This window comes from Serinus canaria, chromosome 9 (genome assembly GCF_022539315.1).
Source record: "Serinus canaria isolate serCan28SL12 chromosome 9, serCan2020, whole genome shotgun sequence".
Classification (NCBI taxonomy): Eukaryota; Metazoa; Chordata; class Aves; order Passeriformes; family Fringillidae; genus Serinus; species Serinus canaria.
The window spans coordinates 21,166,445-21,183,663 of NC_066323.1; the positions used below are offsets into that span (position 1 = coordinate 21,166,445).

General features: G+C 44.6%; 1 protein-coding gene across 5 annotated transcripts; it reads right to left on the reverse strand.

The window, feature by feature from the left end:
* Positions 1 to 385: 385 nt before the first annotated feature.
* Positions 386 to 17,187, reverse strand: PPP1R7 (protein phosphatase 1 regulatory subunit 7). 5 transcript variants are annotated; one of them, XM_009089305.2, is made up of 11 exons: positions 17,048 to 17,186; positions 16,342 to 16,419; positions 16,051 to 16,173; positions 12,006 to 12,061; positions 10,982 to 11,047; positions 10,243 to 10,373; positions 8,809 to 8,971; positions 5,692 to 5,808; positions 4,322 to 4,426; positions 3,382 to 3,468; positions 386 to 766 (listed from the first exon to the last, which is right to left on the reverse strand). In XM_009089305.2, the coding sequence occupies exons 2-11, from the start codon at positions 16,382 to 16,384 to the stop codon at positions 590 to 592; spliced, it is 1,068 nt and encodes a 355-aa protein (XP_009087553.1). In that variant the 5' UTR covers positions 16,385 to 16,419; positions 17,048 to 17,186; the 3' UTR covers positions 386 to 589. The 5 variants fall into 5 exon arrangements, with proteins under 5 accessions (XP_009087553.1, XP_050833901.1, XP_050833900.1 ...); XM_050977944.1 differs by lacking the exon at positions 17,048 to 17,186 and adding an exon at positions 16,711 to 16,793; XM_050977943.1 differs by lacking the exon at positions 17,048 to 17,186 and adding an exon at positions 16,627 to 16,788.
* Between the last annotated feature and the right edge of the window lie 32 nt (positions 17,188 to 17,219).

Below are 17,219 nucleotides of genomic sequence, written 5' to 3' on the forward strand. Positions count from 1 at the left end.
ACTAACTAAACCCTTACCTGGATAAACATATTAACACCAGTTTGTCCCCAGCCCTCTCAAGAACTTGTAGCTCTGTTTAAAAAAATGAGTACAAATTTTTTTGTTTTCCTTGCCCCCCCTGCAGCCCTATGTTGTACCACCAGGTATACCTGGTAACTAACCTGGGTCAGATCTTCTTTCACATTTTTACAGGCCACTGTTGAGCCTTGATCTGGAGGTGGTGTTTGTGAGGACATTCCTAACCTGAACTTGTGTCACACAGTCACCAGTGGTCAGCAAGTGCCTCCCCATGGCTTCAGCCTGCTGCAAACACTTTCTGGTAAAGGTGTTTGCAGCAGGCAAACCAGCTCCCCCACGAAATAAAAACCACAGGCACACTGAAGGCTCTTGTGTTAAGATTTAATAATAATAATAACAACATTTCAAAAACAATGAGTGCATTGTACACAAGACCTGGTTTCAGTGCTTTCTGTTGACTTTTTGCCCTGTGTGTGTCGGTGTACTGAAGACCTGGGGAGTGGTGAGTGGATAAAAAACCCTGCTGGGACATTTCCTGGAGGGGGGCAGGGGAGGGAGGGCAGCAGGAGGCTCAGAACCGAACGAAGGTGGCGTCGATCTGCCGCACAGTCGGGAGGGCCAGCATGATTTTGCGCCGGTACTGGGGGTCTTTCTGCAGGGGGTTTCTCTCCAGGTATACAGTCTCCAAATTCTTGGCTCCTTTCAGCTCATCCAGGTCGCTCCAGCTCTCCACGAGGTTGTCATTCATCTGCAGAGCACACACACAGGCATGTTCACACCCACAGGGACCCTCCAAGAGAAGGAGAGCAGTGATGGGGCTGCCTCACTGCTACCAGGGCACCACTGCTCAAAACACCTTCCCTACCAGATCCTTCTTGCCCTGGAAGCTCTGAGATGAGCTCTCCTGTCTCACATGCCAGGCCTCAGCACTAAACACAACTCCCCCACGCTGTCCTGGCTGTTGGGCAGATGCCCCACCCTTCAGACAGCAGATGCAGTCCAAGCAGTGTGCTTGGAGAGACCTTGCAAGGCACCAGGCCAGTCTCAACACCATCTCCCACCCCATCGTGCATTTACGGGCTGGAAATCTTTATATCATAATTTATTTCCACTGTGACATCCATCTTTATTTTAATGACCTCTCAGGACGCATTAAAAAAGGTCCCAAACTGACAAGAAAAGCACCATTTTCCTCTCTCCTTTACATAAATTTCCCTGCAAAAACTGATTGTGCACTCCAGAGGAAATGCCAAGCTCTCTGATTTGGGTTCTTCTCCTGCCTGATTGTTGGCTCAGCAAGTGCACACAAAGGAATGAGTGCTTCAGCTGCCCAAGAAGGAAGCAAAGCTGCAAGGTGGCCCCATGCTGTCCAGCCCTGAGACAACAGCACCCTTTGCTTTTGGATGCAGAGTCACTGCAGCAATGCCACCTTCACAAAAAATATAAAAAACCTCACTGGATTGTCTCATTCTGCTACTGCTCATCACAATGTTACTTCAGCCAAGTCACCCAACTTTCAGACATCTCAGTCCCTCCACTGGGGATGTGCTACTGGGAAACTGCTAGAAGACTATCACAGTGGTTAGAATTTTGATTTCTGTTTACTTGAGGTGTTAAAGGACATTTTTATGTGGCTTCAACTGTGCAGTCAGTGAAAAAAATATAAATTGGGACATACAACACTGGTTTCCATTGAAAATTCTGCCCTGCTCCTTTTCAAACAAATCAGTTTTTTTAAACATAGTGTTGGAAGGCTGGAACAAAGCCAGGAGGGCATTTTCTGTGCTCAGCTAACAGATCTTGGGCAGTCCTCTGCTCTGACAAAGGACTCTAAACACACTGGTGTCTTTACAAAGGAATCCAGCCAAGCTCAGCTCTGGCCTCTCCTTTCAGTACAAGTGCAGCCAGTGCGGGCACCTCCTATCAGCACAGCAACAGCAAAGAGGAAAACGCCAGGAAATTGCACAGGATCAGGGCAGGCCCCACACCAGCCACACTGCACTGCCTCACCTCTACTGCCCAAGAGATTAGTGGGCAGTTAAATGGGCTTCTCAAAGAGAGAAATGCTCCTTAAAGAGCTCCTTACACACAGGCATGGCCAGGTAACACTGCTGGCTGGCTCCTCAGCCACACTGCAAGATGAGGAACACCATCTAAGGAGCCTGGGCTCCAGACTCCAGCAGGGCTTCATTGGAAGCTGCTTTCCTCTCCTTTTCTCTCAGCATCTGCCCAAGAGTTTAAATACCTCCAAATGACAGACATTATACAGCACAGCTCTTATTCTCAGCCTTGAATGCAGAGACTCTGCAAGAACTAAAGCATGTGCCAGCTCATCAACATCTGCTGCTGCTTCTCCATTTTCTCACATGAGCACCTTTGTGCACAGCTCCCAAACATGGCACAGGGCTGATGCTTCAGGACAGGGCATCTCTGAATTTCCTCACTTGACCTAGGAAAGCCAAGGATCTCAGCAATTCAAGGTGCCAGAAAGAAACAGAAGCCATCCTAAACTGTTATCAGCCTCATAGGAATGGAACCAGAAGCTGGTTTCATTTTCTTCATATTTATAACACCATCAATATAAATATACCAACCCTGCTCTGAACAAGCTTGTGGTTATTAATTGTTGTGGTATTGTGAGGGTCCCAGGATGAGGTGAGAGATGAGAATTGACTCCAAGTTCTTAGAAGGCTGATTTATTATGATATGATATTAAAAGAAAATTATATACTAAAACTACACTAAAGAAAGAGAAAGGAGACATCAGAAGGTTAGACAAGAATGATCATAAAAACCTGTGACAGACCCAGAGAGTCTGACACAGCTGGACTGGGACTGGTCATTAAGTTAAACCAATTCACATGGAACCAATCAGAGAGGCACCTGTTGGTGAGCAACCTCCAAAGCACATTCCAGGCAATCAGATAATTATTGTTTACACTTCTTTTCTGAGGCTTCTCAGCTTCTCAGGAGAAAAATCCTGGTGAAGGGATTTTTCATAAAATATCCCAGTGACACAAGCTCTGTGCTTCCCCTGGAACTCTGTCATGCTCACTTACAGAAAGAAGAGCTGCAGAAATAGGACATGTGGAGCTGTTTCATAACCAACCTGAGCATGAAGGCAGGGCCCATTTCCTAGGCACAGACAGGCTCCTCACCACTCAGCAAAGCTCAGCAAGAAATTTTTAAGCTCTTCCATTTCCCTAGGGAAAACCACCACACATTCTATCCATGCAGTGTGTCAAGACCTTAAAGCTGATCACCAGAACTAGAGAAGGCACACATGTCCATGTGCTGCCCATCTGAAGGGTTTCCCTCACTGTGGCACACATATTTTGGGGAACAGCTCTGGCCTGTGCTTACCCAGAACTCCTGCAGCTCTGTTAGGTGACTGATGTTCTCGATCTTCTTAATTCTGTTGGCTGCAATGTCCAGCATTGTGAGTTTGTTCTAGACAAAGCAAACACAAAATGTTAGATGTGATTTCTTTTCATCTTCTCTGTGCCACTTTTTCCAGGCCCAGAGTTGGAAACTGTCAGGAGCAGACATGTCATTGCCAGCTGCTCACATTCAGCCCAACTCTTGCTGCCTATATGGAACAAGGAAGATTGTTTTCAGTTAAGCTGGGCTACTGACCCCCAAAGCCAGGTGTCAAAAATGAAGGCAGTTACTGGCTGGATGGCAACTGCCAGCCAAGGGCTCCTAAAAAGTGAGTTTTCCTCAAAGTACATTAAGAGGAGCATTAAAAATCAGATCCGAAGTGTCCCCTTGAGTAGCACAGTTGAACACATTCTTAGCAGCAGGAAACTCAACAATTTTAGAAAAGCTTTTGCTGGCTGAGAGTGAAAATGATACAGGCTTCCACAAAATCCATCCCATCCAAAAAGACAGACATGTACACTGACAGGAAGGCAAGCTGCATGCGATAGCTGGCCTTTCTTACTCCCAGCTCCACTTCTGTCCTGTTGTAAAGCACTCATGCTTATCTACAAGCTGGTCTCTGAAAGGCTGCAGCAGCTGTGTCCAGGAGCCTTCCCATGGCTGAGGGTCAGCCAGGCTACTGCTTCAACCACATCTCCCTTCCCCATGTCACAAAAATAATTCTACTCCAGAATATCTGGAGGATCTTTACCCACACAAGTAACTTTAACACATAACAAAACACTTGGCCATTTGTGGTCTCTCAAGAGACTCAGGAACCCACACCTAACTGGGGAAACTGAGGCACAAAATCTCTCAGAAAAGCCACTAACACAAGCAGCTCAGGGTAACAAATGTGCTGCAGAATCAGCCAAAGGCTCACATTGTTCTCCAGTCCCTCGATGACCTCGATGCCGTTGTGGCTCAGGTACAGCTCCCGCAGGTTCACCAGGCTCTGCAGCCCCTCAATCTTGGTCAGACGGTTATTCTGCAAGTGCAGCAGCTCTTTAGTACCCTCCAAACAAACCCAAACCCATGGCACTCACTGGGGGAAAACCATTCCCCTAAAGCATGGCTGGGAAGGGGAAATAGTCTGCTTGGGCCCACGCAGACCTTGGGAGCTCAGCTGTTTGGTCTCTGCACCACTGATGCATGAGAAGTCCCATGGGAGTCTCCAGCAAGAATCAGACTCTGACCTTCCCATCAGAAGTTGCAGCCTGAAAGTTTTTGGCTTGGTGTCTTAACAGCAGGCCTGTGCATGAGCAGTGCTCATTTTGTAGGTCTTTACAAATGGGAAGGTCAGAGAGGAAGTTACACCACCTTCATCACACTGCACTCTTGTCTTGTCTGCACTCTTGCAGGACACAAAGACACTAATTCTTGATGTCCTACAGAATAATGGCACAAACAGGTAGCCCAGCAGGTACCAGTGTGTCTTGCCAGCAGCTCTAAGAGATACTAGAATGCACAAGCATTGTCACATGGATAAGAAGGAGATTCAGTGAAAGTAATTAGCTGAGTATATTTTATCCCACCTTTTAAAAAAGGAAGAAGCTGTTTGAAAGCTCATTGAGGACAGATTGCATTCAGCACAGGCTTGTTCACATTTCTTGCCTCTTCAGTAAGAAGCAGTGACACTGAGCCACTGTCACTGTAAGGACAACCTGGCATCACACCTTCAGTGCTATTGTAATACACTAGGAAACTGTGTTTCAGGAAGGAAGTAGGGAATAACACTAATTTCCTGTTCTTTCTTCCATAAAAATCAAACAGCTGTTTTATAATTTTATCAGTGTCTGTCAATCTCAAGTAGCATGAAAGGATAAAAAAAAAAAAAGGCAACACAAAGAATATCACACTTCCTTCCAGCACAGGAGTTTGACTCTAACACTGCAGAGCTGCTAATGGGGGGCTTACAAAAGGCTGGAGAGGGATTTTTCACAAGGGTATGTATGCAGTGATAGGACAAAGGGGAATGGGGCCTTGAGCTGAAGGAAGGAAAGTTTAAATGAGATGTTAGGAAGAAATTCTTCTCTGTGAGGGAGGTGAGGCCCTGCCACAGAGAAGCTGTGGCTGCCCCTGGATCCCTGGGACACAGCCTGGGATGGTGGAAGGTGTCCTGCCCATTTCAGGGGGTGGAGCAAGATGGTCTTTAAGGTTCCTTCCAGCCCAAACCACCCTGGGATTCTGTGGCTCAGAAGAGCTGATCCTCTCTCACAGGGTGGATCAAGGCTTTCAGAACACAACCAGTACCTGTATACTGAGCACAGTCAGGTTTGTCAGGGCATCCAGGTTCTGGAGCTTGGTGATTTTATTCTTTCCAAGGAACAGACTGTCAAGATTAGTCAAGGTGTCAATGTTTTCAATTACCTGTGAAAGGACCAGAGGAGACAGTGTTACTGCAAAACTCCACCTGGGAGATGTGCCTGTCACTTTGTAGCCACATTATAACCATGTGGTGTGTCCTGGGTAGAAGACACTCATTAGTGAAGCAAAAAAAAAAAAAAAAAAGCTGTCACTAGTGAATGGAAAGAGAACCTGGCAAGAAAAACCACAATTTGTAAATTTAGTCCTGCATATCAGTGCCTGTGTAACACAGAGCTGAGTTGTTCTTCTCTTCCATAAGCAAGATTAGCTGTCTCACAGGTGTGTGTGTTATTGGATTTCACTACTGGCTATACAGCCTTGCTTCTGGCAGAACACACCCACAGCAGTCTGAGTGATGTACATTCTTTAAATACACACATTACTGGGAGAACACAGACACTGTTCCAGTTTAGCTCAAGCTCAGCCTTCAGCAAGAGAAAATCAGGATTTCTGTGAAGCATCAAAGATGTTACAAAGGAAGAGAGAAAGCATGAACAGAAGAGTGAAAACAGGAAAAAAGGGAAAAGGGTAGGATTACAAAAGGCTCCTGCCAACAAAAGGAGACACTTTAATTTAGCAGGGAAAAGCCTCTGAATTAAAAAAAACAAGATGCTGTTAAAAGCAACAAGGACTTCACAACCAGACTTCAGCTCCCAGTAAAAACAACAATATGGACACAGACACACCCAGAGCTGTGTGTCTGCTGTGCTCAGGCAGGCTGGGACATCTCAGCTTTTCCACCTGCTTCCTGCCTGCCAAATTTCAAATCAGTAGTGCTGAGGAGCCAGGCCACTGAGTCCCAGCAGCACCTGGATCACTCTGGGTGCTCACCTGTGCATGTAACAACATAAAGAAGGAGAAGATGGACACTCAGGAAAGGTAAGAAGCTTTTCAACCTCTATCCCACAGCTGGCAGAAGACTGAACATACAGGGTTAATCAGCTCAAATTTGCATTCACCCCCCTTCTAGATTATGGACTGTTGTGACCTTGCAAGAAAAAATAGAGATTTGTTGCCCACTGGCAGCTTCTCCAGCCCTGAGGAGGAAATACTGATGACTCAGTACAGGGAGTGGAATGGAATATACGCACATGAGGGGACAAAAACCTAAGAACAAGTAAAGAAGTGCTTACATTACAACTGCTTCAGTCCAACTTTAAGAAAAAAAAATAGCATTAAATATGTCAGCTCAAGCATAAAGTTCTACTCCCCAAAAAGGAACAGAGCAAGAAGTGCTAAGTCATGAGGGGTTCCAAGCTAAGGGTACTCTGGGAGGTCTGAGTAGGCAAGAACAGCTTTAATACACAGAGAAAAAGTCAATCAGGCACCTCAGAGCCAAGAACACTGCCTGAAGAGTCCACAGCCTTGTACCTTAAAGAGTTAAGGGTATGTCCAGCTGTAAAACACATAGCCAAGGCACCCTACTCCAAGAGAAAAGCAGCCCAGGAGTTCTGGGTACCCTCAGGCAGCATGAGATTTCTTTATGCCAAGGCAAATCACAGATTACTCACTCCAATAAAGCAATTAGAAGCACAGAACACTGCTGCTTGAAGAAGTCAGAATTAACAGATAAACAGGAAAAAACCCACTAAAAAGAAAGTAATTTAAGAAGCTTGTGTTAGCCATACAGCCACAATTTAGTTTTTTTTTGTTTGTTTGTTCTGTTAATATGCTCAGGCTCAACACTGAGAAAACATATAAAATAAATCTAATCTCATTGTTAAAAAGATATTCTTTGGCTTGACAGCATTATTGACAATGTACTGCCTAAGTATCAATTCAGAAATCTAGCTGGATTTCTTTTTTTTTTTTTTCCAGATGACAATGATGCTTAGATACAGAATACAGTTTTTGTTTAACCCAACTTTTGTAATGTAAGGATCAGTGTGCTGAGCCTGCTCTGCTTCTGAAAAAAAAGCCAAGTGTTCCTGTTCCCCCATCCTATGCAAGCTCTAAGGTTCCTAATCCCTCATGTGACCTGGCTGATGTTCTCTCACAATTTAATTTCCAAAGCAGAAATTCCTGGAAAACAATTCAGTCCAGTTTGGCTTTAGGAGGAAACCAACATTTTTCCTCTTCAAAAAGGCAGCACACATTTCAGCCTTAGAAGGCTGTTTTTAATAGCTGAAGTTTCCTGCTTTTCTACAAAGACAAGTGTTCTTCCACAAGTCCTAAAACAAAGAGGACAAACAGATCTGCTCCTAATCTTTCAGCATAAAAAGTAATTTCTCAAAGACTATAAATGGGCAGCACCAACTTAAAGCACATTGACTGAAATGCACTCATCTTCTATGAGTATTTTCTAAACAGCATGTAATTTAAAAAGCTTTAAAAAAAAAGAGCTTATTTTGCATGTTGCAAGTCTTTTGTGTCATCTCTCTGACCAGTTCTCTTATGAACTGAGTAAATACAGTGAATCACACCTTAGAGACAGGAGAGACTACTCAAAACTGCTCTCCTCTTAAGTGGCACAGATTTTAAATTGAGAAAGTCACAATCTGCACAATAAAACCCCAAAGCAGTCAGCAGAACAGCATCAAGTTTTAGGATTTAAAGGCATTCCAAGCAAAGCCTCAAGAAAATCTTTCTCTTAAACAAGACTGACTGCCATAGCAGGCTGCCTATTGCACCTGCAAATCAAACTCATTTTGTTCTCAATAGGTTTCAGGGACTCAGCACCAGCCTGTAGAAAGGTAAGAGAAAACAACTGCTAGTTTTCATAGGCTTGGCTCTCTAGCAAGAAGAAACCATCACCTGCAAAAGGAGACACACAGGGCATACAGGAGTTCATTAAAGACACAAATCCAGATGGTGATCTAGCAGCCAGGCACTAATGCATTATGAAAGGCTCAAGCATGCACAGCAATAAGCACAGGGAGTGACTGAACAATAAAAACCAACAAATATGCAAATCCAAGTCAGTGCAGTGCACTTTCAGAAAATGCCAATATCACACCACAGAGCTGAGAACTCTGCAGCCAACACCTCTGAGAGCAAACCTACCCGAATTCGATTGGAGCCCAACTCCAACATCTGCAGCGTCTGCAGGCTGCTCAAATTCTCAATTTTGCTGATTTTGTTGTTGACAAGGAAGAGCTTTTTAAGCTGGGTGAGCCGATCCAGCCCTTCAATGTGCCTCAGAACATTAAAGGAGATGTCCAGTACCCTGAGGTAAAACAAACCAAAGGTCTCATCAGTCCATCAGGCAGGGATGATTCTGAAAGACACACTTTAAAACTGGTGGGGTGTGGTGTTTGTGAGGTCCCCAGGATTAGGTGAGAGATGAGGGATCTGACTCCATGTTCTCAGAAGGCTGATTTATTATTATATTATATTATATTACATTACATTACATTACATTATATTATATTATATTATATTATATTTAAAATGCTATACTAAAACTATACTAAAGAAAGAAAAGGATACTGACAGAAGGCTTAACAAGAATCATCATGAAAAACTTGTCACTGACTCCTCAGAGTCTGACACAGCTGATGGTAATTGGTCATTAAATAAAAACAATTCACATGTTTGGGTGAACAATCTCCAGATCACATTCCAGAGCAGCAAACACAGGAGAAGCTGAGGCTTCTCAGCTTCCCAGGAGAAAATCCTGGGCAAAGAGGATTTTTCAGAAAATATCATGGTGACAGTGGGGAATCTCCCTGACTGCAGAGATCAAGCCTTTGCCAGGCCTTGAAGCTAAAGTCATGAATGTAATTCGTTTTGATCAAAAAATACAACAAATAAAACTTTCAAAATACTTCTGCAGTGTGTTAGGAAAAAAAAAATCACCAGCCACATGCAGAAGACACACATTATTATGCCCAGCCATGGAGGGAGGAAGCCAATCTGCGTTTTCCTTGGGAAAGGTGCCTGCCTGCAAGATCTGCCTCTGACAGGACCATGTCAAGGGCTCCCCTGGGCAGGAAAAGGTTGTAATGGTGAGAAGTGGGCCAGTCCTGCCCCAGGGGGAACAGTTTTGTAATGTACCTCCAGAGTGATCCAGGCAAGTGCCAGAAACTCAGAAACTTGGAAGGGTACTTACTCCTTCCCTAAAACTCTTAAAAAAGCAAACAAACAAACCACCACCCTACCTGAAATCTCTTGTCATTTTTGCAGGAACAAACACCTGTTACACAGAGCTCTGACTGCAAGAGCAAGGGGACCTTTGTGGAAGCTACAGCCACCAGCCATCCTCATTGCCTCACACAGCACAGGGCTCATTTCCAGCTGCCTGTCCCTGGGCAGCTTCAGGATAATGAAACTTGTGTACTGCACAGGATAAATGTCAATGGAGAGTGGACATTATCCTCCACTGAGCACCAAAATAAATCCTGAGAGAGGCTAAAACACTGGGCTAAGTACAGCATGAGTAACATAGTGAGTAGCAAACCACCTCCAACCTAATCCTGGTGATTCCCCTGGACTCACTCAAGGTCCACCAGAGCCTCCAAGTTCTCAATCTTCCGGATCTGATTGTCATAGAGATCCAGCTCCCGCAAGGTCTGCAGCTGCTCCAGGTTCTCAATGTGCTTAATCAAGTTCTGACGCAGACACAGAGTCTAATTGGGGAGGAAAAGTTGAAAAAGAAACAAAAAAATGGCTATGAAGGATTGCATGTATTGCCTTCTGGTTTCCAGACTAAAAGGTGTGGGTGAGGGGCCCCCATTAAGTTTTGCTGGGAATTTGTTGGGTTTTGTTTGGTTTTTTAATACAGTCTTTTCTTGGTATATTCCAATTCTACAGGAGGAAATCTTTCAGCCACAAGGGTCAGATACAGTAACAGCAGCCCAGAGAGGATACACAATCTCCAGCCTTGGAAACACTCAAAAACTAAACTGGAGAAGGCCTTGAGCAACATGTTACAACTGGGCCTGCTTTGAGAGCTTTACTGAGGTCCTTCACCACCCACATTATTCTAGGTTCAGTCTGCTCTGCTAGTCCAGGATGGGCCCTGATGCACTGCCTCTCATCCACTTCCAAAACACACTTGTAAAATCCCAAGAGTTTTATTACTCATTGACAAATAGGTAAAACTACCTTCTTCAGCTAAAAATGAAGCAAGCCCACTAAATCTCAGCAAAAAGAGACTTTCTATCTGTCCTCTTATAGGTTACATCTACAAAAACCCCATTTCCAAGAGGCATTCTCTGTTCCCCAGGACTGTTACCTTCACTTTCTTGAGCACCTCAAATCCTTCAATCTTCCCAATCCGGAAATGATTCAAGTCAACATCCTTAAAGAGAAATGAGGGATTTAGCAGCTGGTCCAAAACAAATCTGGTCTTTAAAGATCAACCTGGTACTTTGTTTTAAGGAAATCATAGCCTTACAAAATGTGTAGCTCATTAAAACTTCCCTTCCAAGGGCATTTGTAAAATGGGTTTGGCACGTGATTTTACCACCACAACTGAGACACACAGCCTGAACTTGTCAACTGCAAATGGAAAATGTCAACTGCATATAATGCAACAGATCTTTCCTGAGTCTGAGCATCACCAAATCAGAAATCTTCAGAAATTTATTGAGATGGAAAAATTCTTGTGTAAATAAAGCTTTGCATAAAGTTCTCTTACCTACTTTGCTAGGGCTTAAGCAGAACACAAGTTGGCATTTCCAGTTCCAGGCCTCAGATGAGCAGGAGTCTCTGACAGTTTGAATAACCAGTGGTTTTGTGAATGTTAATTCTGCACTGGCAATCAGCTGAGGCACTTCCCATCTGTGCTGTTCAGCCCCAGATGCTCCAGATTTGAAAGTCAAAGAGAAAGAGAGCACTTCCCCACCCTCAAAAGCAGCTCAAACCCTCTGCTGCTAATGGGCTCACGAGGCTGCTGATGCCAAGGCACTGGGCTGGGTAAGTCACTGTGCCTGTTCCAAAGCACAGGGCTCACAGCAGCTAACAGCTCACTGAACAGACTCCCTGAAGCTCACAGCCCAGCAGTGCCTCTTGCAGCACAGACACACTTACAGTGCATCTACACCTCATTTAAAATTCTAAGGTACTAATGAAACGTTTCAGCTAGTGATGAAAAATAGAACACTTCTACTCTAAAAGCTCTGAATCAGCTCTGGGGAGGGTCACAGCAGCCAGCACCTTCAGAAGAATTAGATCTTTGAATCAGGTTTCAATACTTGCCTTTGCCTACCTTTGCTTCCTGCTGAATAAAGCCCATAAGGACAAAAATCTGCCTTTACCTCAGCCTCGGGGTCCAGGCTAATGGTCTCCATGTCCACTGGGGTCTCTGCTTCTCCTGCACGAGAGGCAAACACATTACCAGCTCCTGAACCAGACAGCCAAAGGCAGGATAACAGCCACCATCAGGAGGAGAAACACATGAGAGGCACAGTTCACACATTCTGCTTCATTAAAGCCACGAGAGTTACAGGAAAACCTTTCTTTACAGCAGGATTTCATGCTCAGGTATAAAACACACAGAGATCAGCCCAGCCTGCCTGTGTGGCTGCTGGAAACTGCAGGCTCAAGTGTGGCCAGGATGCCTTTCCTTCACACCTACCCCATCCTAAGTGTCTGTGCTCCTCTGACAACAATAAAACCTTGCCAAGAAGGAATCCTAACTGTCTAGGGAGATGGCCAGGAATGACCCAGCATCTCAACAATCCCACCCTTCAGGTGTTTTTTTTTATTAGCACTGCCACTTTCTATCACTGCTGTGAACACTTCTGCATGGATCTCCCTTCTTTTGTTTGGCTGAACTCTCTGCTATGCCAGACAACACTGTTTATCCCACTGCATGAATTTCCTTGGGAAATGCTTTTACAGCTCTGGAAACACACCCCAGCATTTGCTGTGCTCCTACCACAGCACACGAGGGAGGGAAATTTACTGGAGAATTCATGCTGAATAATTCATGCCCATTCCCATTTGCTGGAGATAGCGTGCTGGTTGCATCAATTTCTCAAGAAAAACATTGTCTGATTCAGCTTTGCAAAACTGACACACAACACGATTTGCAAGATTTTCCTACTTCATGTGCAAAACTTCTCTGAGTGCTACCAAAACCCCAAGCAACTTTAATTAGAGTGCAAAGCCTTTGGGATGTCACTAACTCCTGCATGTATGCAAGCTCATTCCCTTAACCCAGCAGCAGTGACTGTTTTCACAGCCCAGAATGGTTAAATCCCTGTAAATGTCAAGTGCTCCTATTTATTGAATGTTCTTCCTGCTAATGCTTGGCCTTATAAGCAGCAGTGCAGGCACAAACAGTACCAGCATCACCATTTTTAATGCCACCATCCAGCTCCAAGGGTTTGGTGGTCCACAGATCATAACTGACCTTCCTGTTTTTGGGCTGTTGCTCTTGCCTGAACATTTAAACAGGAAAGAGACTCACTGAGCTGATTCACAGAAGTTAAGACTGAAAAAGCAATCCTCTTTTTCTTTTTAAACAGCACAAAATAGCAGGAAACATAAATTATATTTTGGGAATGCAAAATGAGCTGGTAGCCTTGGGGATGTTGAACAGCAAGACAGAAATGCCACCAAAAATTGACAGACATACACGTGCCTGTCAGCAAAGAGCAGTGAGCAATGCCTGCTTTTTCTTATTTTAGTTCCATATCAGGAGCTCTGCACTTCAGCAAGGGAGTGGGATACCCCACCCTGCTGCTATCAAGGCTGCACCTCTCTGACCTGTTTCTTGGGTGCAAAGACTCTCTGAGAGAAATGCTCCAAGCCAAACAAGCAGCCTTGCTGAATTTACAGCCCACAGGAGCAGTGCCCAGCTTTGGAACAACAGTTATTTGAGATACCACATGAAAAATCCAAATTGTGCCCCTGGTATTGAGTCATACTGGCAGTAACTTAGTGTTCATGGTGATGGAACTTTTTGAGTTTCGAGTCCTTTGTGATTTTAAAGTTGTCCAACAGTAAAGCCAACCACATATATGGTAAAGAAAAAAACCTTTAGCAAAAAACCCCATTCCATTCAAGAAAAAAAAATTGACTTTGTTTGGCTAGGAAGCTTGGATATTTTAATTTATAAACACTAGATTTAGGTAATGTGTTAAATACTCTGTTCTTTCTGAGGCTCCTCTTAATTTTGACATATGGCTCTGAGAGACCACTCATGATAGCCAGTGTGAAAAACAGCCCTGAAATCCAAAGCTGCAAAACCAAATCACACAGGAAACACACTAAAATAAAAGAAATTTAAAACTGAACACACAGGCAGTGCTGTTGTACTGAAGTCAATGGCCATGAAGTCTGTGCACTGTGTATACAGCATTCAGCAGCTTGAGGGATGTGTGGATCTGGTGTCAGCTGTAATTCAGTATTGGCAGGAAAGTGTTAAAATACATTTTCTCTCAAGAACAGAAAAACAAAAAAAAAAAAAAAGGAAAGAGAAAGAAGAGAAAAATGGTTCTAGCAAATTTACAGTCATTTATATGTCATTTTATTTATGAAGTGACTGGATATAAAAAACCTCTAAACTGACCCTCCTACAAGCACTTCACAGCCAGGGATGCAATTTCCCTTGCAAATTGCTTTACTCCACACTTCTTAATGGAAAAAACCCCATCACTCTGGCAGTGAAGTTTCCTAAGTGAATTTCTGTGTGACCCATGCCTGCAAGCCACATGCCTTTGCAGAGGTGGAAAAAGAATCCACCATTGAGAAAACCCAAATTCCACAGTGGGAACAGTCATTACTGAGTTATGTAAGTTCACAGTACCACAAGCATTTCAATCAACAAAAAGCCTAACTACACTTTTAAAGTGCATATGCATGAAGAATATTATAAATAGCTCAGTTATATGATTTCTAACCAGAGGCTCTATTCCTCAGAGAATTAGCTAAATGATGAATTTGAAATTTCAGCTGTTCAAGCTACTTAAGATCTTCTGTGAAAAAATGTGGAAAACTCATCATTTTCCTTTCAGCTGAGAAATTCAAAGCTGGCTGTGGAAAGCATCTTGAATGTTCAAAAATTATTCCTCTGCTTGGTTCCTGCCCTAGTTTTCTGAATGCTTGCAGTTTGGAAAAAGTAACAATACAGTCATTATATTAAACACTACACAAAAGTAATTCAGCAAACAAATCTGAATGTGCTTTTCTTGCTTTCACTAGAGTGAGAGTACATCACTTCTGTATTTCCTTTCATAGAGTTCCCAGGGGACAAAGTGCAAAATACAACCTCCAACACACAGCTAAACGATGGCAGCTGAGCAAACACTCAGGATTCCAGGCATGCAAAGGAAAGCTCTGTGATCTGCATGGCTCCATCAGCTGCACAGTTTGCAGAGCCATGAAGAATGGAAGAGCATTTCTTTACTAATATTTAGGGGGTTTAAATTATCAACAACAAGTCAGAGCTATAACAGAGTGCATTTAGTCATGAGAAGAGATTTAAATTCCTAGTAACAATTTATCAGTTTGAAAGATACTTTGACAAATAAGGTTAAGATGAGAAGGGATCCCACTGTAAGAACTAAAATTTCTTTCATTATTTCCCTTCCAGTATCCCAATAATAATAATACCATGGACATCTCTGTCAAAAGAAGGGTGTTACACTTCAGACTGCACCAAAAGCTCAGCTCAGATCACCACACAGGGTGGGCAGAAATGGAACTGCTCTGACAAGCTCCATGCAAGCCACTGAAAACCCTTCCATCAAACATCCACAGTCTTTAAAGTCTGGCAGTATTTCTACCCCATGCTCTAGTGCAAACACTGGGATCAGCAGGAAAAGTTTACACCCAAGAGGACTCAAATATATAATTTTGAGATGTCCTGGAACTTTTAAATTAAAACAACAGAAGGGAAAGGTTCCTTCAATCCATCTAGAAATAGTCTTTGCTGCCTTCCAAAGGAACCTGGCTATTCTGTAGGCAAAAAAAAACTACACAAACTAAGGAAGAATTATGAAAAGCTCCTCATGATAACTTCTAAAGAAAATCTTTCCACATAAAGTTTCTGAATTTCCATAAAAGAAAATGTGAATAGAGACACTTTGCATTTTGACATCAGATATTTCAAAGAGAAACACGGATGGGTAAATAAACAAGGGGGGAAAAAAATAAAAAAAAGCAAAGCTCTAATACTAGCAGTTCCATAAAAAGCAGGCAACTTTATTCTAGCAACAAATTTATTGAGCTTCCAGGAGGCTGGCTCTAGGGCAGGTTCCCATGGATACCCGGCCAGGAGGAGCACGGGGGGTGCTGCAGGCTGTGCACACGCGGCCGGGACTCCTGGAGGCAGTGCTGAGGCTGACACGGTACCTGCGGAGTTCTCGCCGTTCTGCTCATCCCGCAGGCTCTGCTGGCTCAGCTCTGTCACCAAGCGAACCGCCTGCTTCCTCCCCTCCTCGTCCCCCGACTCCTCGGACTCGATCCTCTTATCCACTGCACAAGACACAGAAAGGCACAATGAGGCTTTTCCCAGCAGAGGGGGCACAGAGCAGGAGCAGCAGGCAGATAAAATAACCAGGAGTCACATAAACGACTAGGCAGTTAGTAGAAATCCTAAGTTAACTAAATGAAAGGTTTAGTCTTAAATAAAAGGCCTCTTACCCCTTGTTTCTACTTTGATTTTGGATGCACTTTTTCCTCCCATCACATCTTCCTAAAACCAACAATCTGGGAAGAAGACTGGAGGAAAAAGGAAATTTCTTAGATCAACGAAGTGCAATTCCAAAGATTACGGAGATGGAATTAGAACGATTACATTTTAAGAGCTCTTAGAATTAAAAAAAAAATAAATATAACTACTATGTACAATAGTACCAATCGATTAAAAAATCCTCGCAGATAAGAGCAACCTCCCCAGAACAACCTGCCAGATCCCTTCATGCTCACCGAGCCCCAGCTCCGGTGGCCACCCTGAGCCTGGACCAGCAGCAGCTCCTGGCTGGCCCCCCTCAGTCTTTCCTCTCGTCTCACCAGGGGACTAAGGAAAACCAGCGCCATCCAGAAGGCTTCTTTCTCGTTATCTTTACTTTTTACGTCACGGCTATCTCCACAACCCTAATCCTTCTCCCTGTGGGCACGGAGCCCGCGGGCATCCCGCCCCGAGGTGACACACCCCGGCACCGCCAGGGCCCGGCCCCCGGCCGCTGGACACCGGGCTGGACACGCGGGGGCTGCACGACCCCGGAGGGCCGTCAAACCACTCCCTGGCGCTCAGCTGGCAGCCGCACCGCACAGAGCCGGCGCTGGAGCAGCCGGCCGCACCTCCCCGACCCCCACAGCCTCGGCAGCAGCCCCGGCGGGCTCTCACCCTCCATCATCTCCTGCGGCCCCGCTCCGCTCTCCGCCGCCATATCGCTCCTCCTCCCACCGCCCCTTCCGGAAACTGCCTCCGCCGCGGCCACAGCCAATCAGAGCCGGCCGCCGCCGCCGCACCACAGCCAATCGCGCACAGCCGGCGCGCCCAGGAGGCGGGGCATAGC